The sequence below is a fragment of the Hippopotamus amphibius genome, chromosome 2 (genome assembly GCF_030028045.1).
Source record: "Hippopotamus amphibius kiboko isolate mHipAmp2 chromosome 2, mHipAmp2.hap2, whole genome shotgun sequence".
Classification (NCBI taxonomy): Eukaryota; Metazoa; Chordata; class Mammalia; order Artiodactyla; family Hippopotamidae; genus Hippopotamus; species Hippopotamus amphibius.
In genome coordinates, this window is record NC_080187.1 from 198,566,793 (window position 1) to 198,594,532 (window position 27,740).

Below are 27,740 nucleotides of genomic sequence, written 5' to 3' on the forward strand. Positions count from 1 at the left end.
ACCGAAACTGCTTGTTCCCTTAACAAAACTTCACCGAGTACTGTAGTTCTTAAATGAAATATGTAATGATTGTAAATTTTCAAAAAGGTTAGGAAACAATTCCCATAGTCATCAATACATTTTTTAAAAATTCAGGAATAGTTTTTATACTTCTCGGATCAAACTGTATAGCATTTGCTATTTGAAGTATGTAAACAAAACTGGTATATTATAGTATGTAAAATTGGTCTTAAGATTCTAAATTAAAATGTTTTAACTTTTAATTTTTAGGTTTATTTTAAAATATTACTAAGCCTGCAAAACATGCAAATACTTCAGAGAACTTAGAAAGCCACTATCTTTAATTTATTATGTTTATTAGAGTTAAGCACTTGGGAGCTTGTGGATCAAGCATCTGACGAACTGTTTAAAAGAAATTCAAATATGTTAAACATATAAATGATGTTAAATTGTTTAAAGGTAATTGAAGTACAAAGGAGACCGTTTAAAAAAATTTAGTCTTTTCAGCTTAAATGAACTTTATCAAACATTATTTAAAGGCCCTCTTGAAAGTGATTATTAAAATGTACTAGATTTATAAGTAGAATATTTTTAAGCTTAAGGAAAGTTAAGATTTAAATACTTAAATTTAATAATTAATTATAGTCTTTTTCTATTAACAAACTGCCCACACAGACACTAAAAGTAGTCTTAATGTAAGTAGCTAAATGCCTATTCCACTGGACATAGTTAATTGGACCAGGGATGGAATGTCTAACTCAAGCCTTCTCTGAACAGGAATTTGTAATTGGGATTTATAATCACATTTCTTGATCTGAGAAAATGTGGGATTCTGAGAATACTATGTTTGGGTCATCAACAGAGAAAGCTGACTTACACAGAGAAAGGAGAATGGGACCCATGTCCAGGGAAAATAATAAAGACAAAATCATCCTGCTTCAGCAGGCTTTCAGTTTCCCTTATATGTTCTGGCTGTATCTCTTCCTTCTAAGGGTCCATGAAATTTTTTGAAATCCTGCTAATAAATTATTTTTGCTTAGGTGAAAAAAAAATAGATCATGTAATATGATCATTGTTACTGTCAGTTTATTAACAAAGCATAAATACATTTTTGAAGTTCATCAGCTACTTTAAAATTTTAAATGTTTTGCCAATATACAAATACAATCAAATAACATACCTTAGACTGACTTCTCCTCTAAAGCTCTAGTCTAACAGTCTGCTGGGTACTTTCCCCTAGATGTCACACTGGCACATAAAAAACTGACTTTCATAAAACTAAAATCATGTCCTTCCTTCCCAAATTAACTTATCTTGACTGGCCTTTCTTATGATGTCATTTCCTCCGAAAATAAAGCTCAACCTGTAGTTTTCTCTGTCAATATGTCAAGCATTTTATATCAACAATTCACTGAGTACTTATTCTGTGCTAGTCTAACAATTTTAGACATGTCATCTCATCTAAATCTTACAACAGCCCATAAAAGGTAGGTGTTATAATTTATCACCTTTTTATAGAGGATGGAGTTAGCTTAGTAATATACCAAGGACATAGAGCTGGTAAAGGCCAGGACGAGGTTTGAAATTAAGCACTTTCATTCCAGAGCCCAGTTTCTTAAAGATGATGTAATACTATCTCACCATTTTAACCGAAGTCCTTACTAGATTATTCATAACTACCAGAAAAGTCCTAATCAATAGGATTCATGCATCTATAACTCAACCTATTGTTGAAGGTGAGAAGAAATTCAAGTTTCCTTCAGTTTCACTCAATTCTATATAAAACATCAAAGGTTCTCCAATGCCCTCCAAAATAACTTCAAACTCCTTAGCCTTATTTTTGACACCTTTACAATCTGGTTCTAAGCTCAAAACTATTGCCCTGATTTCAATCTTGTTACTATTATATGAACTTTATACATTTACTACTACCATTCCCTCTGTAGGCCTTCTACTTTCTCATTTCTGCACCTCCATTCATGCTATTCCAACTCCAATGCCCCGTACCTCTTCTATCAGTAAAATCAACACTCATCCTTTAAAGCCAAGTAAACTAACACCTATGTAGATCATTTCAAGTAAGGTAAATTTCACTCCCCTTTGAAAAAAATAACCATTATTGTACTTATTAAAATCCCTCTTGCTTTATTGTGGTTATTTACATTCACACCTTATCTCCCACCCAATAAAATGTACACTCTCTGAGGTTGGTTCCAAGATGTTTTCATTATTACTATTATCTTTACAAGAGCTGCTACATTACAGACCTAACAGATACATAGTAAATAGTTAAAGAATGAATATTCCATTCCAATAAAAGAATAATTACAAAAGTTGACAAATTTTCAATCTGAGACCTATTCAAGTAGAGAAAAAAGCATCCCAGAGCTTTAAAATCACATAATTCATTTAAAAACAAAACACACAACTGACCTTAACAACAGTGAGGTAAAAATCAAACAAAAATCTCATCTTTGAATGCAATAAAATTCTTCATTCTTAAAAAATCTTCAGTATAGGCAACATCTAATATGGCTTAATCTATTTCCTTGAATTCAGTAAATGTTTTAAAATTAGTACTAATATATTTTTAAAACAAAATCAAATTTTTCTCTCCTTGCAACCTACTAGTCCAACATCATAGATGGGATGTCCACATAACTCATTTTCAATATATACATTAATTTATCCAACAAATATTTACTGAGTGTCTAATCATTATCAATGCCTGGCATAGAAAAAATCCAAACCACAAACATTCTAGTGAGAGGACACAGAAAATAAACAAAGTATACAGTGAATGAGATGATAAAAGATGATCCAGAGAAAAATGAAGCATAAAAAGGAGATAAAGAGCACTGGAGTAAAGCACAGGAGAGAGGATACAATTTTAAATCAAGTCGTCAAGGAAAGGCTCACTCATCAGAACAGAAGACCCGAAGGAGATAAAGGAGCTAATCATACAGAAATCTGGGAAAGCGCAAACTAGTCACAAAGAATATAAGTAAAAAGGTCCTGAGACATAATATTATCCCCTCTTCCATCTTTTCTACTAACCCAAAATATCAAAACAAGTATTGGTTAACCTTATCTGTATATATTAGCTTGGTGCAGCAAAGATACTGATATTTCAACTAGCAAAGGCAATATGAGTAAAATAAATAAAGATCAGTGGCGTCTAAAGAATTCAGAAGAATATGAAAAACATGGTGCTCAGTGGATTCTGAGTTAAGTGTGTGGTAAAACCAAATTATCAATGTCTTCAGAAATACTCATCAACAATTCTTTCTGCACAGTAAGCAAGTTGTACACTTCTCTTAATTTGAAAAAGAAAAAGTAAGAATTATAAAGACTACGTACTAATTTCAAGAATTCCAGTGGTTTAAGAAACTTACTTCAAAACTGAAAAAATGCTAATCACTTTACTACATATCTTAGGTATCTTTTTATTATTCAAATATTGTTGGAAAGCCCTATTTTTGTTCTCATTTTACAATGCAAATACATGAAGACTTCATCTTGACACCTGGTACCCCTGAAACAAATTTAGCGAGAGAGTACAGACTAATCAGGTACTTTGTAAAACAAGTCTGGCAGTTCCTCAAAGGCTCGATATAGAGTTACCATATAATCCAGCAATTCTAATCCTAGATATATACTAAAGAAAAATGAAAAGACATGTCCAGCCAAAAATGAGTACACAAATGTTCACAACAGCAATATGCATAACAGCTTCAAATTTAAAATAACCTAAATGGATAAACAATCATATATACATACAATGGAATATTATTCAGCAGTAAGAAAAAGCAGCACTGACATATGCTACAACATGGATGAATCTTGAAAACATTATGCTAAATGGAAGACACAAATCACAAAGGATCACATATTTTATCATTCCATTATTATATGAAACATCCAGAATAGGCAAATCTATATAGACAGAAAGTAGATTAGTGGTTGCTTAGGAATGAAAGGAGTTGAAAGGAAATGGAGATAACCACTAACGGGTACAGAGTCTTTCTGAAGTGATAAAAACGTACTAAAATTAACTGTGGTGACTGCATAACTCTGTGAATATACCAAAAACTATTAACTGTACAATTTAAATGTATGAATTGCATGGTATATGAACTGTATCTCAATAAAAATGTTACATATAAAAGATATGTTATATAATTTTTCAATTGAAAAAAAATCTAAAAGATCAACTAGTTACCTGAGATCTTCTGAATACTTCTTAAAGATACAAAACCTTTTACTTGGACGATTACTATGAAAGCTGGGAGAGACAAAACAGATTTTATTAATTTTACTTATACAGTAAGTCATATTAACTTATAGCTATATATCAAGTCTATACTTAAATTTCTAGTTTTGAATAAAATATCATGATATAAATAACAATATAATGTTCATCATCCCTGTTTAATTCAGCATTTTAACTTACATTCCAACTTCGCTACTTATTTTCTAGTGAAATGTATGTCACTAAGCATATTTTTATATGGTCAGTACCTCACCTCCACATAAAAAAAGGAAATGCTCTAGAATTTAAAAAAGTAAACCACATCAAATAATTTTCTTCAACTGTTAATAGCTGAAAACAACAAAATTTTTGCTAATAACATTTTTGCTATAATATGAATGGTTACCAGTAAGAATTATTTTAAAAATCCTTTTCCAACTAAACATGTTTGTGTCAAGGAAGGGGAGTAGAATCCAAATAATCCTGGAAGTAAACAGTAGCTGAGCTAAATGCCACTGTTTACCATCTGTAAAATCAAACATTTAGAGAGTTCTCTGCAATTACTAGTAGAGGTTAAAAAAAAAAAAAAAGACAAATTAAAGCAGAACTCTTGAGCTAAAACAATGCTTCACATAAGCACAGAACAGAAAAGAAAATCCCCTGTCATACAGAGTGAAGTGAGTCAGAAAGAGAAAAACAAATATCACATATTAACACACATAGGTGGACTATAGAAAAATGGTACAGATCAACTGGTTTGCAAGGCAGAAATAGAGACACAGATGTAGAGAACAAACATATGGACACCAAGTGGAGAAAGCAGGGAGGGTTGGGGGGGGAATGAATTGGGAGATTGGGATACCAAATTGTACATTCTAAATATACACAGTTTATTGTAAAAAAAAAAAAAGAAAGAAAGAAAGAAAAGAAAAGAAAATCCCTAACCAAGCTTTGTAGCCAATGATAACAGTTTTTACATACCCTTTTAAATCTGGTAAGAAAAGCTTTCCTGTACTAGAAAACCAGGATTGACTTAGCGCAGCACTACTCACCACAGATAAAAGTGGAGTCATAAACTAAACTAACAACATCAGCATCATCTGGGAGCTTATTTAGAAATGCAAAGTCTTGTGCCCCCCACCCCCCACACTTACTGAATTAATCTCTGGCAGTGGGGCCCAAGAATCTGTTTTAACAAGCTTTTTCAGTAATTCTTATGCAAGCTAAAGTTCGAGGAGCAGTAGCTTGCAATGATAGACCTAAAGTAGCCAACACACCAGGTCAACTCTAAGTCTCAGATACAAGGCAACCATCACCAGCAGAGCATGTATGTATGGGGAAAGAAATACTGTGACCAGCTATAATCCCCAGAGAACATTCTCAGAAGATTTCAAATAGTCATTTCTTCAATCTGGGGATAACTACTACTAAACAGTTCATAAATTCAATATAACATGACAAAAATAACTGAATGGTTCTTTTAAGAAGAGACCATCAGGGGGTTGGGACACTGAAATTATATGCAAAAATCTGTGCACATAACTAACTGTATTTCCTCAAAGGAGTATGTCCAAGATTTTATCTTATTCTCAAAGAATGTGAACCAGGTAAATTTTTTTTTTTATGAGATTTAAAACTAACTTTTAAAAGCTCTTTCTTCCTTCTCCTCAAACAGACTGTTCTGGTTTCTTTATTTGGTAAGAAGAAAGGAAAATATTACATTTTAGGGTCTTTTGATGGCTTCTATTTCTGTCTATAACTTGTACCTTATTAAAATGTTGGTACTTTTAAAATTTTAGTTGTCTGAATCCAGTTTTAATTTAGAGTTCGCTATCTATAAAAAAAGACTTATACTGTCATTTGTATTTATTACACAAATTCCAATCTTCTAGTTTTATGTATTATAGGAATGGAAAAGTGGATCTGTAGCTCACAAACAAAGAGGGGAAAAAAAACTATCTTTCTTCTTCCTATTAGACCTTCATAAAGTTAATAAGAATACAGAAAGAATCTAAGAAAGGAGAAAAAAGATTAAGATTTTTATTACAATACAGTAAAACATAACATTAAAATCTAGTTTTGAAAATTCACCACCTGCTTAAGACTACATATATATATATCAAAACTCATTAAACTATTCTCCAAAAATACGTGTATTTTATTGTATATAAATTATACCTCAATAAGACTAAAGGGAAAAAAACTCCCTTTGACCATATTTTCTTAACAATCTTGATTTAAGTTAAAACTTTACTTCTAAAGAAATACAAAAGGAACAATTTCCTAAATATCCAACAATATTGATAGTATGCCTACTTTTTAAGACACTAGACTAGATGTTGATGATACAATAAGAATGACAGGTTGTCTGCCTTAGAGTTCATGGTCCAGGGTTTGGGAGGGAAGGCAGTCAAAAAGCAGCTGGCACAGAATAAATGCCTAATAAACATTTGCTAAACAAATGAATACATATACACAAATAATTACCACAAGATAAGCATCAACAGTGACACAAAAAGTTTTGTGGTTGCGTGAGGAAAAGCTGTAGGTAAATGGAGAAGTCAGCTAACAATTAGTAGTACACCTCAGTTAGGAAGGTCCCGATACTGACTTACTCCAGGCAAAGCAAACAAAATAAGAGTTGGAGGCACCTGGAAAAGTAGTTAGGAATTAGATATTAAAATGTCTTACACTCTCCAGAAAATTTGAATTTCATCCTATTAATATAAGGAAGGCAAAGGATTTTGGGGAAAAAATGACCTGACCATATATTAGTAACAAAAGAAAGGAAGAAATGGAAAAGGGGTGGGGGGGGAGGGGTGTGGACAGAAGACCATTTATGATGCCATCACAATAATCTAACTGTTCTTCTAGTGACTATTATTTAGTGCCAATAAATATATAAAACATAATGAAGTAAAGCATATCTTATAAAAATTAATTCAGTAATCTGTCTTATTACATAGGAACAAATTGTTATACCAGCTTTCTTTTTCCTTGGAAAATTTTTAAATCATCCTTGAAAGCCCAAATGAAATGTCACTTATACAATACCTTCTCATTTCCTGCTTCAAGAATTCATCCTTACCTTCTCTGGGCTCTCACAGTCATTTGTTTATCACATTAAGCTAAGTAAATATATATCTCCTACTAAACTTTGAAAATTAAAGGTAAGGACTTTATCTACAATACCTAATAATGATAATTTAGAAATAACACCTATAATTACTTGAATATCTCCTAAGTGCAAATCATTTTATTAAGCACTTTAAGTACATTTCCTCTAATAATCACAGTAACTTTCTCTTCAAGAAAAGGAAAATGGGAATCAGCTAGGTAACTTGCCCAAAGTCACACATGTAATAAATAAACGGTGAAGCTTGGTTTCAAATCCAGATTTGTCAAATTCTTCACCACCAGCTTACCACACTTCTTAGCAATTAGTAAACTCTGCTAGAAAAAGAAATATTAAATACTATGGCTGTTACCTTAATTCTATTACATGTAGAGAAAAAAGCCTTCTTTCTTATACATAATGTTGAAGAATAATAGCAATACTACACAGCAATCCATTTGCATTTTTTTCAGGTGACTTCTATTGCTACCTAAAAGCTATAAGCAAAGAGGGTACAATCATGTAAACAACCAAACCCAAATAATGCTACTTTTTAAAAAAATCACTTAAAAATTACGTATTTAATGATACTCTTCTTTTTAAGAGTCTTATTCCAAAAATGCTCCAATTGTGTAAGATTTTTTAATATTCTCTTTTGATATTTTATTTAGAGCCTTTCTTTTATAATTACAGTAATGACTCTCACTTGCTGTTTGTAATGTGCTAGGTAATATGGTAACTACAAAGAGCCCCTTCTTCTCAAGGAGATAATACAGATACAAACAAACATAATAAAAGGCAGAAGAGATGAATGGCACACAACTCAAAGCGAGGAATAAACCCTGTGCATGGTTATGGTGATCAGATACTTCAACAAAGGTAAAGTGAAAGGAAGGACAAGGGCATCCCAGGGACTAACAAAGAATAAGGAAAAGCCACTGTCAAAAATGAATATGGGAGAAAGTTTATCCTGGGGAATAGCAGTCTGAGACTGGAGGGGAAAAGACCAACTGAGAGTACAGAGGTGGTACAGGACAGGGATTAAAGGTACTCTGGAGAAAATGAAGTTTCTGTACATATAAAACTCAAGCCTATTAACAAGAAATCACACTAGGCAGAAGTAGTGGTTGGGCCATTCAAAGGGAGATACCTAAGGCGGTAAGAGAGGCAAGAGTACAGATGAAGTAGAGAAAAGGAAAAGTGATCTACCAAACCCTAAGAGTGACAATGGAAGCTTTCAATTCTATAGGAGGCTAACAATGAGTAAGACTGTGCGTCATGACAATGAAGTGCAGGGCTGGGGCTCACTGGGAATTGGGTGAAGGGTAGAAGGGAGTCAGGCTAACTGGGAATGTTTTGGAATAGAATGAATTTGGAGGTTTTACAGGACAAATGAGAAGCCTATGATAAAAGGGAGAGGGAAAAGTAGAATGACCCCTGGCTTAGGAAAACACAAAATATTTTCTGATTCGATCCCCTATAAACTAAGGGCAGAATTAAAGCCGCATTTGAGCAGCCATATATTTGTCAAAGAACAAGAGACATTCCACACAGAAGTATACTCAGGAAAGGATGCCTGAGCTCTGGTTTAGAGGAAATGTATTAGGGGTAGCCCACTGCAGTAGTTGGGAGGCAGAGAGGCAGAATGTAGAAGATGTTGTCTCAGGAAGCTATGATGCATACTGGCAGATCAAGAGAACTTCACAAGCTTAAGAAACTTGGGATAGTGAATTTTTTTCCAGCTGGTATTCCACATTCACACAAATGATGCCCTGAAAGAGTATTTGGATGGTAGTAATATGAATTCTGGAAAGATGATAATGTTTGGTTTATTTAGATGCCAATGAGTCAAAGGTAAAAAAAAAAAAAGCAACCAGACACCTATATAATAATTAGAAATATAGAGTTAGATGTCAGGAAAACTAAGGACTGAAATTGGAAGATATAAAGTTGAAAGGTAAAAGTGACAGTGGTTATGTTACCACGAAAGGAAATGTAAATAGGTGTGAAGAGTTGAAGGAAGAAAAGGCAATGAAATAGGAGTAGGCAAAAAGGAAGAAGAAAAATATTGGCAACAGTTAAACACAAGCTGAGGAGAACAGCTTCAAAAGTGAGTAACAACTATGACTCTAAAGAAGTCATAGAGTAGTAAGAGTGAAAAAAAGTGAATAAATATGGTGATAAGTACTTGATAGATAATCTTTAAAGGGGCAGTGTTTGTTGATAGGTGAGGACGATACTCAAATTAAAGGTAAAGAAATGAATCACGAATATGCTGGTAACAAATACTTTTTACAAATGTTCATGGTAATAAAAAGACAAGAGATAAGGAAGTAGGCAGTAAGGACGAATCTTCCTCATCTTAAAAAAATACCTGAAATCATTCGTAAGCAGAAGGAACCTAGTAGATAGAAGAGATGGAGCTGCAAATTAACTGAATGAAGTTGTGGACGAACTAGAGGAGATAAGGGGCAGGGTTAACTTTGGAGAAGTGGAATATGTCTGATTTCTGAGATCAACGCCTGGATAAAGGTAACAGGAAAAAAATTTGAGGCTGAAAAGATTATTAAAAGGATGACCTCCAACTGAGTAATTAGTAGGCCAGGTTAACAACTAAGAGAAGCTGAAATCAAATCTTTAGAGTACTAAAAAAGGTTTAATCAGATACTGTAGGTAAGAATAAAGAAATATTTAAAAATAAGAAGGTGGGAGCCATTCAAGTTAAAGATCATCAGTCAGAGTTGTACAAATAAAGCACTATTTGGTAGTCTAAAATTGAGCATAAAGTTCAGAAGCAGAAGATGGTCAAGTATTTGGCCTTTATGCCAGGTGAGTATGACTAAATGTGTAAAGGGTTCTAGAACAAAAAGAAATTCAGCAATCAAAACAGGTGACCCTGAGGGTGAAGATAAAGTTAGACGGGTGCTGCTGGACTGGAAAAAGGACTCGAAAGCCCAGAAAGTCATGGGGCAATGGGAATTTAAAACAAATAAATGAACAGTATATATGACAAGATTAAAATAGTACTGTGGCAAGAAAAGGGGTACAACAACTTTAAAGTTGATGTAAAGCACTGGCACTAAAGAAGTCAAGGTACCATGAAGTAAGACTAGTCATCAAGGGGGTTAAAAAACTGTGAGAGAGGTGCTGAAGGCATGAAGAATCATGGGGGAGTCCTTGAAAGGAGTAGCTGATAATGACCAGTAAGTAACATAGAGATCATGCTGTGAACTATAAGAAAAGCACTTTTATTAGTTATACTCTAGTTCTAACTTTTGAAAAAATGGAACCCCACTTTGAACAATCAACCTAACTGGCTTACATCTGAACAATTTCTGACTATTTTTTAAAAATTTTATTTCTTTACTTTTTAAATGTTTTATTCTCCTCATAATCTGTCATTACAATTTTTTTTCCTTTTTTTTTTTTTTGCCACACTGTGTGGCATGTGGAATCTTAGTTCCTCGACCAGGGATGGAACCCAGGCCCCCTGATTTGGGAATGCGAAGTCTTAACCACTGGACAGCCAAGAAGTCCCAATTTTTGACTATTTTTTAAAAAATAAAAATCCGTTCTGAAGGATGCCCCGACTAATGAGATAAAAATGAAGATAACAAAGGCTGCAAAGGCTTTCTCTACATAGAATACTCAAATTATCTAAGTTGAATGAATTAATTAAAAATAATTCCAACAATGGCATCATAACTGAAATAGTCTCTCATTTCACTGAATGAATGCAAGGACAGATGCCTTGATGGGTGGATGGACAGACAGACGGATTACGGAGAAAAAAGAAAGAGAGAGAGAGAAAGAACCAATATAGCTTCTAACATCACTGAAAACCCTGGAATCTCTCAAAGTGACTGCTTTGAGGAGAATAACACTCATGAGATTACATGTATTTGTTCCATAAATGTAATTAAAACATTTACTTTTCTGTCTTTGGAAGTAACGATGTTTGAAAGTTCTATAGGAAAAAAATTCCCATTGAAAAACTATTTCCTCTAACAAACCTATCCTAATTTCATTAGTCTAATTGTTCTTACAATTTGAGTTTCCAGGAACTTTATGAATTACTATGCTGAAAAACAGTACCAGGAATCATCTTAGAAGTTCTCTAATTGTTCTTTGAAGAGGAAAACTGACTTCCAATAGGATAACTGTTTTCAAAAACAAACTTGCTGAACTGTAATTTTAATTGGTAATTATAGATTTTTAACTCATCTTACCTCATCATATGATTCACATAGGCTTTGCTACAGCTAGTGTTGTATCTGCAAAAACTACAGTGGACATATGTAGGAAAGTGGTTTGCAAAATCTTTTATCTCAGAACAACACTCAATGCACTTGTGAACTCCCCGACGATACCTTACAGAGATATAAAGAAAATGATAAAAGTACATTTTAAAACAAAAATAATAAGGGAGAGCCTTATTAATGTTCTATTAATTAAAGCTAAGGTGTTTAAATTAACATCTTCAAACAGAGACTTAAAATTTGAAAAATTTGCTATGGAACAACAGCTAGAATAACTATAAACAATCTAATATCAGCTACTGTTTCTTACTAAAATAAAAGGGATTAAATTTACCAATTCAAACATCACAAGACAGAAACACAACATAAAACACCAGTGTAATAAATGAATATTATAGAAAAACAGTAGTTCAAGTATTGTTCAACAATTGTAAAAAATATTTTCTATTATTTGCTTGGCCTTAAGTAACATATATAAATGTACAAGAAAGTTGTGTGCTGGGGTAAATTTATATTACAGTTTTTATACTTAAGATTAAATTAGTATCATGTATCAAGAATAAAAGATTACCTTAAATTCCTCAATGCTGTATTGACTTTACTTTTTTTATTGCTACTAGCCAATGTGCTTTGTTTCTTTTGCATATTAGATATTTTCGATTTGTATTTAGATTTACTCCCATTAGGCTTACTTGCATTAGGTTTACTTGCAATGGATTTAGTTATATTAGGTTTACTTGTGTTAGATTTTGTGGGATTTTTAGCAGTTATATTTTTAGTCCTTGGAGGTGAGAGCTGAAGGGTAGAAGTGCTTGCACTAATGGTAGGTGTAGTTGAGGATCCTGATTGAAGAGGTCCAACTGAAGCTCGAATAGTAACCTACAAAAATGAAGACAATATTTGCTTTAGAAAACTAATCATTGCATTACTGTTAAAATATCACTGCATAACAAAAGGTTAAACATCAAGTATTTGGAAAGGGCAAGTATAAACTATAACTGAATAAGTCTTCCATTTATTCTAAATGTTCATACCAATTAAATGAAATTAAACTTGATATTTACTCATTTGTAATCTTACATTTTTGTACTGATAGCAGTTACATGTTAAGAGTTATTAATGGATAATTAGGAGTTAAAGCAAATTATATGAATATTAAAAGAGCTCATTCCATAGCTATTTCTATGCTCTGATATAACTTTAAAAATTCACAAACACAGATGTCAAAATTTAAATCTCAGACTATAAAGGACTGTGTCACCCTTCAACAACTATAAAAGATCTAAAGTAAATGCGACTTCTTTCCACGGGCTCAATGGGCAAGATGTATGTTTACAAAGGTTATGGGAGGGATTATATCAATTCATTATACTGCATGGCGAGTTTAATAATACTTAGAATTTCCTTAAAGGCAGCTAATACAAGACTCATCATTTGGTATTCAGAAATTATATTTGCTGGTTGACAATGGAAGACACAAGTGCCTACCAACATTCTTATTAATCATTTGACTATACACCCCCCATGTATCTGAGCAACAGCCTATGAGGAAATACCATGAAAAACGTGCTTTGGTATCATACAAAGGCACTGCACTAGGAATCAAAAGACCTGAGGTTAAAGCTAATACTACTCCTTCCTAACCATGTGACCTTGAATAAGTAACTTATCCTCTCTAAAACAATACCTGCCTTGTCTACCTCACTGGATTACCACATGGATTAAGTTATAGAATATATGAAAAAAGCATACCAAAAGCCTAATTCTAAGGTGCTATAAAAACATTTAGTATCATTATTATTATTATTACTATTATTATTATTATTATTAAGGGAAAATATGAGAGAGGACTGCACTGCTTACATTAGTGTTCTGCATGTCTAGTCCCAGCATGGAATGAATGGATTGCAGGGAAGGATGCTGGATAGCTTCTCTTGCTCTAGGTCTTCAGAGCATGGCTTTATATTGTTTTAGTTAATTCAAATAACAGACATACCCATATTCAAAGGTAAGTACCCAAAGCCAAATATAAATGTTTTGGGGATTATTTCACTTTGGATTATCCATGCCTCTGTTTCCCTCCACTGGAGCAAATATTCAAGAGCTGACTGTATATAAAGAAGTCAGAGAAAACAGAGGTATATAAGGCAAAAAGGGAAAAGTAAATTACAATCATCAGTATGCAGTCAGACATGTGTTTGCTCACTTAAAACATGCTATCCAGCAGCAGAACTTGCTTCTCTGAGAGCAGACTCAGTAATAACAACTTCAATAAACATCTGAGAACCTACAGCATTCAAGGCACTATACCAGATGCTGAGAACACAAAGATAAATAAAACATGATTTCTGATCTCAAGCATCTTACAGTTTAACAGATAAAAATGACATATACACTGCCAACTGGAATAGCTCAAAAATAGCCTATGTAACATTGACACAACCCACTGACCCCGGAACAATCAATCTAATTACACTTTTTACAAAGGAATAATACCACTCTAGAGTTGCGCACACTATTGACCAAAAAGTAGTCCTTTTTTCCTAAACACAGGAATGCTAAAACCTAAAATTAGTCTTAAGTCAGAAATAATTTTTAAAGTATTATATTCAACAAATAAAACCAGGCAGGAGTTAATGTCTATTATCATACAAAATGTTAAAATACAACATATTTGAACTCACTTTTGTTCCAGGAGGCAATCCTTCTAGTTGCTTAGGTTTTATAAATGTCCGATGATGCTGAGTCTTGTGATCCATTTTCTCTTTGCATGTTAAAAACTGTAGTCTGCATTTTGTACAACGATGTATTCCTTTTTTCTGTTTAGAAAACAGAAAAAGGGAAAAAAATAATTTCTACCACCACAAATCCTGTGTCCTGAAACTGCTCTGATTTAATTTTAATGATACTAAATAATTTTAAAACTAATATTTTACATCTCCTATCACATATACAAGGGTGAGTCAAAAATTATCCGTACTCCAGTTACATTAAAACTTCTGTTGGCCGCACTGTCTTATCAGCACTTTCCGTTCAAGGCTACTATCTCTGCAGTCACTGCTGTGCTGGTGTGAACGTGTTACATCAGTTCATTTGTAACTGCGGTGCGAGCAAAAATGGATGCCCCACTTGTGATCTGCACAAAGAAGAGCAGTGTGCAGTGATTTGCTTTTTGTGGTCTGAGGGTGTACCTGGAGCCATTATTTATCAAAGACTTTGTGAGCAGTATGGAGAAAGTGTTTTGTTGCGAAGAAGTGTGTATGAATGGATAGAGAAGTTCAAGGAAGATCGCACAAGTGTCAGCCATCAAGAAGGAACCGGTCGCCCGTCCACGTCCACGGCTGATGACAATATTGAGCGTACACATGAAATGATTCTGTCAAATAAACGAGTGACAGTGGATTATGTGGCAAATCAGCCATGGCTCTATGAAATAATCTACGACAGACTTAGGTTTCAAAAGGTCTGTGCTTAAGCCTAAACTTCGAATTAAACACAGAGGACTGCTAAGAGCACTGTGATCTTGCATGACAATGCACGTCCACACACTTCTGCCCACACTGTCAACACTGCAAAAACTTCATTTTGAGGTATTAAAGCATCCTCCCTATAGTCCTGATCTTGCTCCATCAGACTTTCACCTGTTTGGTCTCCTGAAAGCAGCCCTACAAGGATTCATTTCTGACGAAGGAGGGAAGAGAATGGTGCATTTGTGGCTCACAGCTCAGCCCCAAACACTTTTTAATGAGGGAATACAAAAGCTTGTTGACAGATGGACAAAGTGTATTGAAAAGCAAGGAGATTATGTCAAAAAATGATGTATTTGTCTTTTCTAAAAGTTAATTAAAATAAATGCTACAGCCAGAGTGCGGATAATTTTTGACTTACCCTCATAATAGCAAAATATTATTTTACTTTTTAAAACATTCTTTGCATTAGTATTTAGGTTTGAAAAATGTCTGTTACTATACAGAAATTTAACATGAAAGCTGCATCAATAGATTCTAATGAAAGTTCTCTCAATAGTGCTATGAAAGCTCTTCCAATTATATTTTAAAGTACTTAGACACATGATACTGTGAAAATGAGCTATACTATGTTTTTATCCTATAAAAGAGTAAATTCTTTTTAATTTTTGCTATTCTAGTTAGTTGACAAGTTGGAAAAACAAACTCAAATACCTAACCACAGATTTCAAAGAAAGTTGTTACAGCGATGGTTGTACAAAGCAGTGCTGCCTAATAAAACTTTCTTCAATGATGAAAATGTTCTACAGCTGCACTGTCCAATACAGTAACAATTAGACATATGTGGTTATTGAGCACCTGAAATGTGCCAAGTGCAACTGAGCAACCAAACTTTAAATATTATTTAATTTTAATTAATTTAAGTTTAAATAGCCACATACAGCTAGTGGATACAACATTGGACAGTGTGGATATGGAGGCATAAATCAAAGCAACTATTCCCAATCTACTTACTGGTTGAGACCCCTTGACTGAGTCCCTTCTCAAACTTAATCCTGTTATTATTCCACAGAGGGGAAACAGGACCCAAGAAGAATCCAAATCACTTCCCTATAGCTATTCGGTGACACTGCCAGACACCTAATCCAGTGTTCTTTCTACTACACAATATCAACTACAATCTTTACCTTTGTGCTCTCATTAATTTAAAAATTATATATGTATATGCAAAATATATATAAACTGAAACAACACATAAATACAAAAGAATGTATTCTCTAAAGCTACAATCTGCCGGATACATCACTATTTCCATTTAAATACAATCAATCATTTATGAAATTCAAACAGATAATAATACACCGGGAAGTACCTAGCATAGTACTAGCACAAAGCAGGCATTTCATAAATAAAAGTTCTTTACAAAGTTAAAGCAATATATAAATATATGTTTGTATTATATTTTCAGTGCACCTTAAGACTTTTAGAAGTGTGATGCATTCAATTATATTGGAGGTACAGGCAACTTAAATTATTTTACATAAGCTCAAAGAAGAGGAAGAAAAAGAGAAAACTTGGGCAAACAGATACCAAGTCAAGAGGACAGAAAAAAAGTTCTCCAGAATCCAGTACCCAGAAATCTTTCCTCTGTCTATAATCACTCCCTAGGTTACCTCTTCATTTCATGGCTTTAAATATCATCTATCCAACTGCCTACTTGACATCACTACTTGATGTCTCATATGCATCTCAAACGAACATGGACAAAATTGAATTCTGGATTTCCTTCCACTCTCCCTGCCCCTCAAAATATGCTCTTTCCTCAGTCTTCACTGTATGACAGTATATGAAAATTCCATTCTTGAAGCTGCTTAGGACAAAAAACTTGGTCACTGTCTCGCACATCCCAATATCAAACTCATTAATAAAACCTGTCAGCTCTACCTTCAAAAACTGTCACAATATTTCCACTTATTACCTCCAACCACTGCTACCCTATTTGTCCAAGACACTCACCTTGACTAAAATAACCTCCTATTTTCTCCTTTCGGTGTTCTTTCTTCCCTATGGTCTATTTTCCTCACAGCTACCAATGATCTTAAAACACAGCAGATCTTTCACACACTTAAAATGCAGATGGTTTTCCAAAATGCTGATTCTGGTTTACAAGGCTCTATATAAATAGGCCTGCATTCTATTGCTACAACATTATTTCCTACTACTTTTCCTCTTATTACTTTACTCTGCTCCAGCCATCACTGGCCTCTGTGATGTTCTCTGAGTGCCCCAGGTACACACTCACTTCACTTCCGATACAATGTTACCTTTCCCAGATTTCCACATGGCTTACTCCTTTATTTCCTTCAGAGAGGCCCATTTTTGGCCACTATATATACAAAACAGCAACCACTCATCCACTCCCAACACCTCCCCAATCTTGGCACTCCTTATCCTCCACATTTTCCTTCCACAGTACTTATTACCAACTAGTAAGCATATACACTGAAACATAAGCACATATATATTTATTATTTTTCTCCACTATAATCCAAATTCCAGAGGACACAAACTTTGTTTTGTTCACTGCTATGTAACACCTAAAACAATCTCTGGCACTAGGAAGGCACTCAATAAATATCTGTTAAATAAATGCACAGTGAGGCAGAAAGCAAGAGACTGACAGTGCATATGAGCAGCAGGTACAATTTAACTAGTTCAAAATGTCTGCCATTCCATTCAATGAACATATGTCCAGAATCCTGAGACAGAATACATTAATCTACTACTCCCTTAGTTGGACACAAGTCTTGCACATCTCTCTTGTGTATGTATGCATTTAAACGTGCAAAAGGTGATAAAGATACAGTACATTTTTTAATAACATGATGTTGAACCAAAGAAGTAGTGATCTATTCCAAGGGTAGAGAGATAATTGTTTGTGTTGAACTTTTTGATAAGCACACTACACTGTTTAGGAGACTTGAGGGATTTAAGGGTAATTCTGACTATATGTAATTTCTGACCTTACACCTAATAATACCAATGTGAAATCTGACTCTGTGGCAGAACAATAAAAGTTTGGGCTCAGAAATCAAATTTTAACTTTGCTTTTTATTAGGTAATGTGACATGGAGCAATTTACTTTCTCCAAAACTTTGTTTCCTCATCTCTAAGAGGATGTGAGGATTCAACAAGATAATGCATGTAAAGCACCTGCTACTGTCATAAGGTAAATGACTGCATATGTTAACTGCTTACTGTTTTTATTAAAGATCTAATAAACATATTTAACACACCCAAAATCACTTTCATTATTTCTTAAAAGTCATAAAAACTGGATTGTTAGCTCTAAAATCACCCAAGACCTAATAATAGTCGTCTTAAACAAAAGTTACAACCAAAGTCTACTAAAACAATAAAATGAGCCATAGAGTCAACAATTCTTATTATCTTATATTGCACTAATACCGTCATCTCAATTATGTTTTTGCTCAGCTATAATTTTCCAGTCTTTTGTAAATAATCATACAAATTGTAAATATCTTGAAGGATGCCTGATGATCCTCTTATTAATAGATTTTCCCCTCTTAACTGCTGGTTGTCTACCTCCTAGGTGCTCCAAATAAACAAAAAAGAAAACTGGACACCCATGGCAAGTGAAGACATAAGACTCAGGGTATAAAAGCTGATTATAAATCACACGGCCCACAGAGGGCCCAAACATTTCCTTCATAACTATCACACTTCCCACATTTATATCTCACTCTGGAGCTTAATAAAGCATATGGGGAAAACAATGTTAAAAGCCCCATAATGAAATAAAACTACTGTTTTATACTTTATTCTCCCTTTCAAAATTAAAGGTCAAAGATGAAATACAGAGTACCCAGAATAGTGTTTCTCAAACTCTGTTCCTCAAGAAATGTTAATAGATATTGCACAAATAAAGGGTTCAATAGCCAAATAAGTCTGGGGAATACATACTATATCCTTGCTTAGTGATTTACAATGTCCATTAGCACAGGTCCTCAGCCTGTTAGGAACCAGGCTGCACAGCAGGAGGTGAGCGGCAGGTGAGGGAGCAAAGCTCCATCTGCTGCTCCCCACTGGTCTCATTATCGCCTGAACCTTCCTACCCAGTCCATGGAAAAACTGTCTTCCATGAAACCAGGCCCTCATGACAAAAAGGTTCGGGACCAGCATTAGTATATTAAAATTTCTGAGAAGTCCTGTTTTAAAAAAGAAACAATGATTTAATTTTGTAAATCTAGGGCTTTACTAAATTAATTTACCAGTAGCAATTGGGGGTGGGGGGAGGGCATCTATTAACAGCTGATGGAACATTGCAGGGGAAACCTATAATAGAAAGATCTTGCCAGAACTACTCAACGATAGGTAGCATCCCAGTCACAACATAGGTGATCTCAAATTTATTTGGAAATTCTACTTTTATGATCTTTTCCAATGAAAAACCACAAGCCAATTTCATGATTACCTAAGGACTGGAATGGAAAGCAAAGTGAGCACCAATGCTGAATAAATTAACATGCCAGTTTAATCAATAACAAGAAAATGTAATGAGCTAATTAGTGAGGTGGCAAAACTTGATTACACGATCAGATTCAGTAAATCCACTGACTTCTGGTTTTGGCAAAGGCACTGTTATTTCTCTTTCAAGCACTTAAGAACAGGATCAGTGTTGCATTAAACTTTTCAGCCCAAACAAAGGATGATTTAATTGCTTCAGGAAAAGAACCAGTTAAGTATAAAATCAAAATTCAAGAGATGGGTATAAGCACTAATATTGGGTCCCAAAAATTACACAGCAGGACTAAATATAGTTCTTTGCCAGAGTTCATACATCAAGCAGTAAGTGTCACTACTGTTTCCTCTATCCCTGGCAGCTATAAAAGACCACTTCTGGTCAATGATGCCAACAAATCTTCTTATAATACTGGGGCTAAAAGTGGGAATAAAGTTTGAAGAGAAAGAGGAAAACACGATATGGGTCATCAATCCTTTCTCATCAGTTCAAACTCATCCTTTCCCCTGTTCCTGATAATTACCTTCCCCAGACTCACTCCTAGCCTCTGAAATATCTGATCTTTTGGAAATCCTCCACTCATCTTCTCTTTTTTCCCTCAATCCAAGGTTTCCTATTTCTAGCTATCTTTCAAAATGTTCATATATGAACCATATCATCACCAGAAAGGAAGCAAGGAAAAGAAGTGGAAGTTTCACAGGCAATTCGGCATAAATTGCAAATTAATCAAGTCTTTGGAACAATGCTGCTTGCCTTGAAGAACAAATCTAACCAATGTTCTAAGCCATAATCTATCTTTTCTCTAAAACAACATAAACAAATAAGACCTGGCAAATCCCACCTGATGCTTCATATAATGATGCATATAGGGTGTTGCAATTTTAATAACTTTGAGGCAAAACGGACATAGCAAGTTCTTAGTGTTTTCATGGGATGTTCTAAAATGAGTTTCTACATCAGAAAATGATGATGATCTATAATTGCAAACCTACAAAAAAAAAGAAGATTTAGTTTAACTTGAAAATTTATAATGATATCCAATTTTAAAATAAAAATGATAGGTCACTTGTTCAGAAGAATATTATGTACTATTAATTCAGCTCTGATGACTACACAACCAAGAATCCCATTAATGCAAACATCGAAAGATAATCTTTGAGACAGAAGAGTTACCTTTCAAAGCTTAAGGATACTTCCCAAAATATAACCAGATTCCCTTATTTTTTAGCAGATATTTTTATTTAGCACCCCCAATCTTGACTTGAATTTTCAAACTCTTACACCTCTGGTCCTATAAAGTTCTTTCTGCTATATAAAAAAAGCATCTTCCTTTAGATTACAAATGGCCTCCAGGCTATGGAAGTGACAATTTATTTTTTATCCTACTTTCCCATTCCTCCAAATTCTGGAAAAATCTAGTCCCAAAGCATTTGGTAGGGTGCTCTGAACTAAAAGCATTTCATATTTCCCTTGTACGCCTACATTCTTCCCTAAAGGGTAAGATAAGTCCATGTTTGTCTTTCTGCCAGAGGCCTTTTCTTTGTCTAGTACAGGAGTGGGCAAACAATGGCCTATGGGCCAATTCCAATTCTCTGTAGACCCCCACATAACAATGTATGAGTTATGCCAAGGGACCTTCTACTAATAAATTACTCACAAAAGATATTTTAATTTTAGTAACCAATTTTATTGAAATGGTTAGAAAAATAAAAGAATATATTTCATGACACATGAAAATTATATGAAATTCAAATTTCAGTGTCCATAAATAAAGTTTTACTGAAACAGAGTCACACCCATTAATTTACTTATTGTCTATGGCTGTCTTTGTGCTACAAATGCAGAGCTGATTAGTTGCAATAGAGACCTATGATCCTCAAAGCCTGAATATTTACTATTTTGCCCTTTATATAAAAAATTTGCTGATGCATGGCCTAATAGGTTTAAATCTTGTAACCAAAACAACAGATAACAAACAAAACAAACACAACGTATACAATAAAATATGTGTATACCTGGCAAATATATGGCATTTCACCAGGTTTATGATTGTCCTTCATATGTTGTAAAAGAATATGCTCTGTTTCAAACGATAATTCACATATTTTGCAAATGGCTAAAAGTGGGGGAAAAAAGACATTACACCATTTTAAGATGTATATACACACACACAAGTATTCAATCATTACACTGTACACCTGAAAATAATAATGTTACATGTCAATTACACCTCAATTTTTTTAAAAAAGTATCCTCTCCAGGCAAATAAACAAAATCAGTTATATACATATATTATTCATTTTGTACGTCTATATCAACAACAATAACAGTAGTAGTATTGGTAGTGAACAGTTCCATAGTTGTTAATTGTGTGCCAAGCACAGTTTTAAGGACTTCACTTACATTAATTCCCTCAATTCCCATCAAAACATTATGAAGCAGTTATTTTTATTATCCCCATTATTCAAATATTAAGTGACCTGCCTGAGATCACATTAAGATCACATATTAAGAGGAAGAGCTTGGATTTGAACCCCAGCTGTCTTGCTCCTTTAACTACCACTGTATTTACTTTTTTTATTCAGATTTAAAAGAAGGGCACGGATTTCATATTTGAAAGCTATGATCTGAAGCTTCTAATTTAGTGTCCCACATGTAATGCACAGGTTATTTACCAAAATGAATTATTTACAAGAGGGACTTTAATTTCAGTAACTAATTTTATTTAAAAATTTATATAAGTTAAAAATTGACTTTTTCAACTGTACTCTCAAACTTCAAAGTCATCTTCTTATTCTTATTTTTCTAACATATTTGTTCAGAGTTCAGCAACAAACTTTTCTCAGAGTTTATATTTTTTAAATCAACAATACTCAATACTTAAATGAAATTATAACTTACTAGAAAATTCATGTGGTGTGTGTGTACTTTCAATGTGACACTGCAGTTGAAATGGTGTGGGAAACTGACGATAGCAGTGCTGGCAGGTGGTGTGGTTTTCCCAGCTTTCACTGCTCTGCTTCTCAAGTTCCAAATGATGTTTCATGTGGTTCATAAACCTATAAATGATTGTCGACAGGTGCAAAAATTCAGATTTAAAAGCAAAAATCTCACAAATAAATAGTTGAATTTAAATCTTAAAATGACAGATATATTACTGAAAATAAAATCTCAAAAAAGCCTTAAAGTCCTCTAGAAAAGTGTGCAGTTTAAATAATCACTTTTATTAAGCAGCTAAGTAAACATTTTTTCATCTTTGTTTCAAAATAAATGGTTATTATCATTAATTTGAAATATCACTAATTTGCTCTCATAATCATTTCAGATTAATAAAATTTTTTAAGGATAAAACAGGTGTTTTTTTCCTCCATATAAGAAATACTACTTACATTTTTAAATAAAATAATGAAAGGAAGGAAACTCTACCACCAAAAGCAGCTACGGAGTCATGAGAGAAATCTTTTAAGGCTGGAAAGATATACAATAGATTCCAGCTGCTTAAAAGACAAATTACTGGTATTTTTACTTGTGTCTTGGTTTCTAAATGCATGTAATAGCGATTTTAATGCCTACAATTACAAGAACCTTTTGTTTTATTTAATGATACTGGTTTACTGTTAGCAAAGACTGTTCACTTTAACTTGCAGACTGTGCCCTTTGTAGGCAACGTCCATTTTTCAGTTTTACATTCTGCTATTTCAGCTTCCCTAAAAGGCTTCTTATGAGCAGGAACTATGACCTTCGACAGCAGAGAGTGCAATATAAATGAGAATACCTATTTAAAAGAGCTTACTGAAGCTTTTTGCTGAATTTGAAAGTAAAGTTATTCAATCAAAATAATTTTTAGACTGGGTCAACTATTAACAATTACTCACTTTGAGTCACTAAAGGAAATGATGTTGAAATTAAGTGATAATATCATTAATCTGGATAGCAATCATCATAAAGGTTATAATATTAATTTTTTCACACCTCACACAACACTACTCTTTAGCACAGGTCATGACACACTTTGAAATATCTTTTAGTTTTCCTTTGGTTTTAACACCAGCTCTGCAAACACCTATAGTAAATCCTAGTCTTGATTAAATATTTATATATAGAGAAAATGTCATGAGCCATTAAACTCTCAGCTTATGACTTTCATCAATTAAAATGTATCTATATAAACTAATCTCTTCACTAGCAAGCTTTCTCTCAATTATTATATGAGCCCCCATCCGGAGCTCATACTACTTAAACCAAAAGAGCAATGATGGAAACAAAAAAAGCAAATATCTTGCAAGGATCTTCACAAAATAAAATAAACTTGTTTGGGACGACATTCAATGTAGGGAAAAAAAAATACCATACCACAATACACTGACAGGGCAGAGAATAGAAATCTACAGCTATCACTTTCTTACCATTCTCCACAAACATCAATTTACCCTCCCAGTTTTTACTGTCAAGGTAAAATATTACTTAACATATACAACTTCTTTGGTTATAAATTGTTTTCTATTAAGGTTACATTTACTAAACAATAAGTATTTCAAAAAATGCTCAATTCCTGGGTGTTACCAGATGCTGTTTGCTTAAAATTTCTAGATATTAGGACACTCTAGAAATATATAACTAGTATCCTGAAACAATAACAAAAAAAGAAAATTTTTACTTTCATATGTTTAATATTAATACATTAATCTCAAAGAAAAATAAAAAAACTACTGCTGAAATAAATCCTAATATATATACAACATTTAAGCATAACAAAGAACTAAACCGGGGAGTCATATTTCTGTGCATTTTACTATATTTATTAACATGATTTTTCCGGTGTGTTCTACTATTAAGATGGTAAAAAGACGAAAATAGGGGACAGAGTTCTATTGTAATATTTTTTCAGTGTTATATCACAAAGTACAATATTCTGTTAAACTACTGGGACCATTAGCTATCGATGGCTGTTAAAACTTAATGAAAGGAGATAAAGAAATGTGAAAACTCATGTGAAATAATATATGTAAAAGAATTTTTGAAACTATAAAGCTCTACCATAAAAAACATTATAGGAGTCTATCACAGTATATTTCACGGTTTTTCTATATGCTTCTTCTGGGACCCAAGAACTCACAGGAAAATAAATGCTGGGTCTAGAAGTAACCTATGGGTGCCTAAGAATGCTAATTACAAATAACAGTTACCAAGGGTAAACATAAAAAGGTATGTATATATATGTTTGTACACATACACATGCCTCATCTAAAGGAAGTACACTGACATCTGCAACTTATTTTCAAATGCATAAAAAAACCCAAATAGTTTGAAGGAAGGATGAATAGATACATGATAAAGCAAGTATAGTTAAATGTTAATGATTGAATCAAGATGATAAGTATGCAAGTGTCCATTATAAAGTATTTTAAAATTTGTTGACTGTTGAAAATTTTTATAATAAAATGATGTTAAAAAAAACCTTACCAAATATAAATGTTAAACTATATAACCAATGAAAAATATCAATCAATATGTCTTTTTACTTTATTCTTGTAACTAACTCATTTATAGGATGACAGCTACTATGCCATGTAACTCAAGGATTACAAAGTATAAGTTCCTAGAATTTGAAGCATACATGTGTAAAAATTTCAAAATTCCACTGAAATTAAATCTCTAATTTTTAAAGGGGATAAAATTTAAAATCAGAGCAGTCATGTTTCCTAGAATTGGTACTTCTCCAAAGAAGATCACTTTTCCTGCAAGGTAAATGTTCTAAAAGTTATAAATATATATTGCAAGATTTGAGCATTAAATAAGACTAGTATACAAGATATCAAACTGGACAAAACATAAATGTTTCTTCTTGTGATGTGAAAAAAAATAAAATTCAAAGGCAGCTAAATATGAAAATTATCTCATGAAAATTCCTAGATCACTGATAATACAGATACTAGAAGTTAATTTTGTTTTATTTGAAATAAAGTTTGTCCTTTCTTAAGTTCTTTTAAAGAAATACCACTAACTGGATCCAGGAGTCAGCTCTAAAATATAAGTAAGGACAAAAGCTCTTTAATAAGAGACTCTGCCTTTGCTCTTGGTACCAAGTGTTAAAATCACTTATCTAGAATAAAATTAAAAAATGCAAGATAAAGATACAACATTTATATCTGTAGCATTCTGATTTTCAAATAGGAATAAAAATAAGTGTTTACATACCTAATATTATTTTTAAGAATTTTCAAGCAACTGAAGCATTTAAAGGTTGTGTAAGTCTTCTGTTCTTCCTGGACATCTCCTTCATGTTTTCCATAATAAAAGTCATTAACTAACATGATCAGTTTTCCTTTTTCTGAATCAATAGTCTTACTTTTATTTGCTGTACTTGAAAATTCTGTTTTAGCCAGTCCCAAAAAGTTATTTATCATGTCTGGACAACAGTACTGAAAAAGAAAAAACAGAAGCCTTATTTATCTCTTAAAAAAATTAGAAACCAAAATATGGTTCTTTGTTTACAACTAAGGTCAGACCATGTAAAACTATGCTTGGTGATATATCTGGAAAGATAGTCACCAAATGCTTGTGGTGCATATACAGACTCTAAAGATTCAAAGAAAAAAAATTTTTTTAAACAAAGATAAGAAAAATCTTAAAACCAGGACTTGGTTATTGATCTAATAGTTTTTACCTTGTAATTTATCTTTTCAGATGTAAATATTTAATAATACTTAAATTAACTAAACTAAACACTATTCATATCCATGCCATGATAGAGTATCTAAAGGAAATGTAGTTTACATGCCATAATGTATACGTTTAATTATCAAGTGATATACAAAATTTCATAGTTTCTGGTTGGAACTGGACATTGAACACAGTTAACCTGCCATTCCTTCAACTCAAGGTGCTAGAAAATGTATAGGGAAGAAAATAAAGAGCATCAGTTATGTCTTGAAAGCATTAACAGTTACATCTTGAAATCTAGAATGCTTATATATTTGACAGGGAAATTGAGTTCCTCATGAGTAAAATCAAGATGGCATATAAACTGGTTCCAATGTGGAATACTTTCACATATGAGCTTTTGTTTTCCAACAAGATAATTAATTTATTGTATATATTTTTCAGTTTTAGAATTTCTCTAAGGCAGTTTTACTCAGAGGGCAATCTGGGGAAGACCTGCATTAGAAAAACCAGAAGTGCTTGTCAAAATGCTAATTCCTGGGCCCACTTCAGACCAATAAACCACAATATCTAGAGGTAGGGCCCAGAAATCTATTTTTTAACAAGCCAACTAGGCAATTCTTTTACAACATAAACCAACTGACTTAAGCTCTTCCTAAACGTGTTATTTAGTAAATTAGTAACATCATAAGAAAATCTGAAAATCTAAACACAACTCTATTTCATTTCTAAGAATAACAACATCCACTTCCTCTCCTGCCATACTGAAATGTTATATTATTGGTGAAACTTTCTGTGTCACATGAGAAGCTGGGGTTTTTATGCAAGACAGACCCTATAACATTTCCTTCGATTGCACTTATTTTGTTCACTTTTCAATTCTGAAACCTATAGAGGAAAAAACAACACAAAAAAATCTAAAATAGATCCAAAAGAGAGGAGAAAAAAGTACTAAATAAAATGAACTGACAAAAAAGTGACATAATTTGTGCTTAGGAGTTAAGGTTGCACCCATAAGCTAAATTAGAATACGTACATTAGTTCTCTAATACAATATGATCCTCCGTAGTCTACCACTCTGAATAAACACAATTGAAATGAAACCACAGTAGAAAGAGGGCAATGAGAACTACCTACGTTTCTAGACTCTTCTTAAGACACACATAATATTTAAGAGCTCAAACTTAGGAAAGTCAGACTGTTATAAAGGACTTTAGAAAGCTAAGTTCCTTCTAAAATATGTTGTTTTTGACTTTAAGGACAAATGGAGAAAAGGATGAGTCCGAGTAAACTCACCAGCACAATTAGAAAAATGATTTAATATATGTGTCTTACTACAAATGATATGTATCAGTAACATCATTTTGATAGACAAAACTCCTCACCTTATCTGCAGTTTCACCATTGGGATCATCTCAAACATCAATGGGAAAAAATTATA

At 33.1% G+C, this 27,740-nt stretch overlaps 1 protein-coding gene across 11 annotated transcripts in view; it reads right to left on the minus strand.

Annotated features, from left to right (window-relative positions):
• The window catches only part of ZNF280D (zinc finger protein 280D), a 112,675-nt gene that overhangs the window by 37,688 nt on the left and 47,247 nt on the right, over positions 1-27,740 (minus strand). For 10 of the 11 annotated variants that reach the window (XR_009051389.1, XR_009051388.1, XR_009051390.1 and 7 more), the window contains 8 exons: positions 25,835-26,058; positions 22,538-22,695; positions 21,652-21,752; positions 20,478-20,624; positions 14,311-14,445; positions 12,198-12,505; positions 11,597-11,737; positions 4,223-4,285 (listed from right to left, as the gene is read on the minus strand). Coding sequence is in view for 8 of the 11 variants with exons in the window: in XM_057722441.1 (XP_057578424.1) it covers positions 4,223-4,285; positions 11,597-11,737; positions 12,198-12,505; positions 14,311-14,445; positions 20,478-20,624; positions 21,652-21,752; positions 22,538-22,695; positions 25,835-26,058 (1,277 nt within the window). In the remaining 3 variants the exon portion in view is untranslated. The remainder of the gene's footprint in view (positions 1-4,222; positions 4,286-11,596; positions 11,738-12,197; positions 12,506-14,310; positions 14,446-20,477; positions 20,625-21,651; positions 21,753-22,537; positions 22,696-25,834; positions 26,059-27,740) is intronic. The other variant, XM_057722442.1, reaches the window with a different exon arrangement.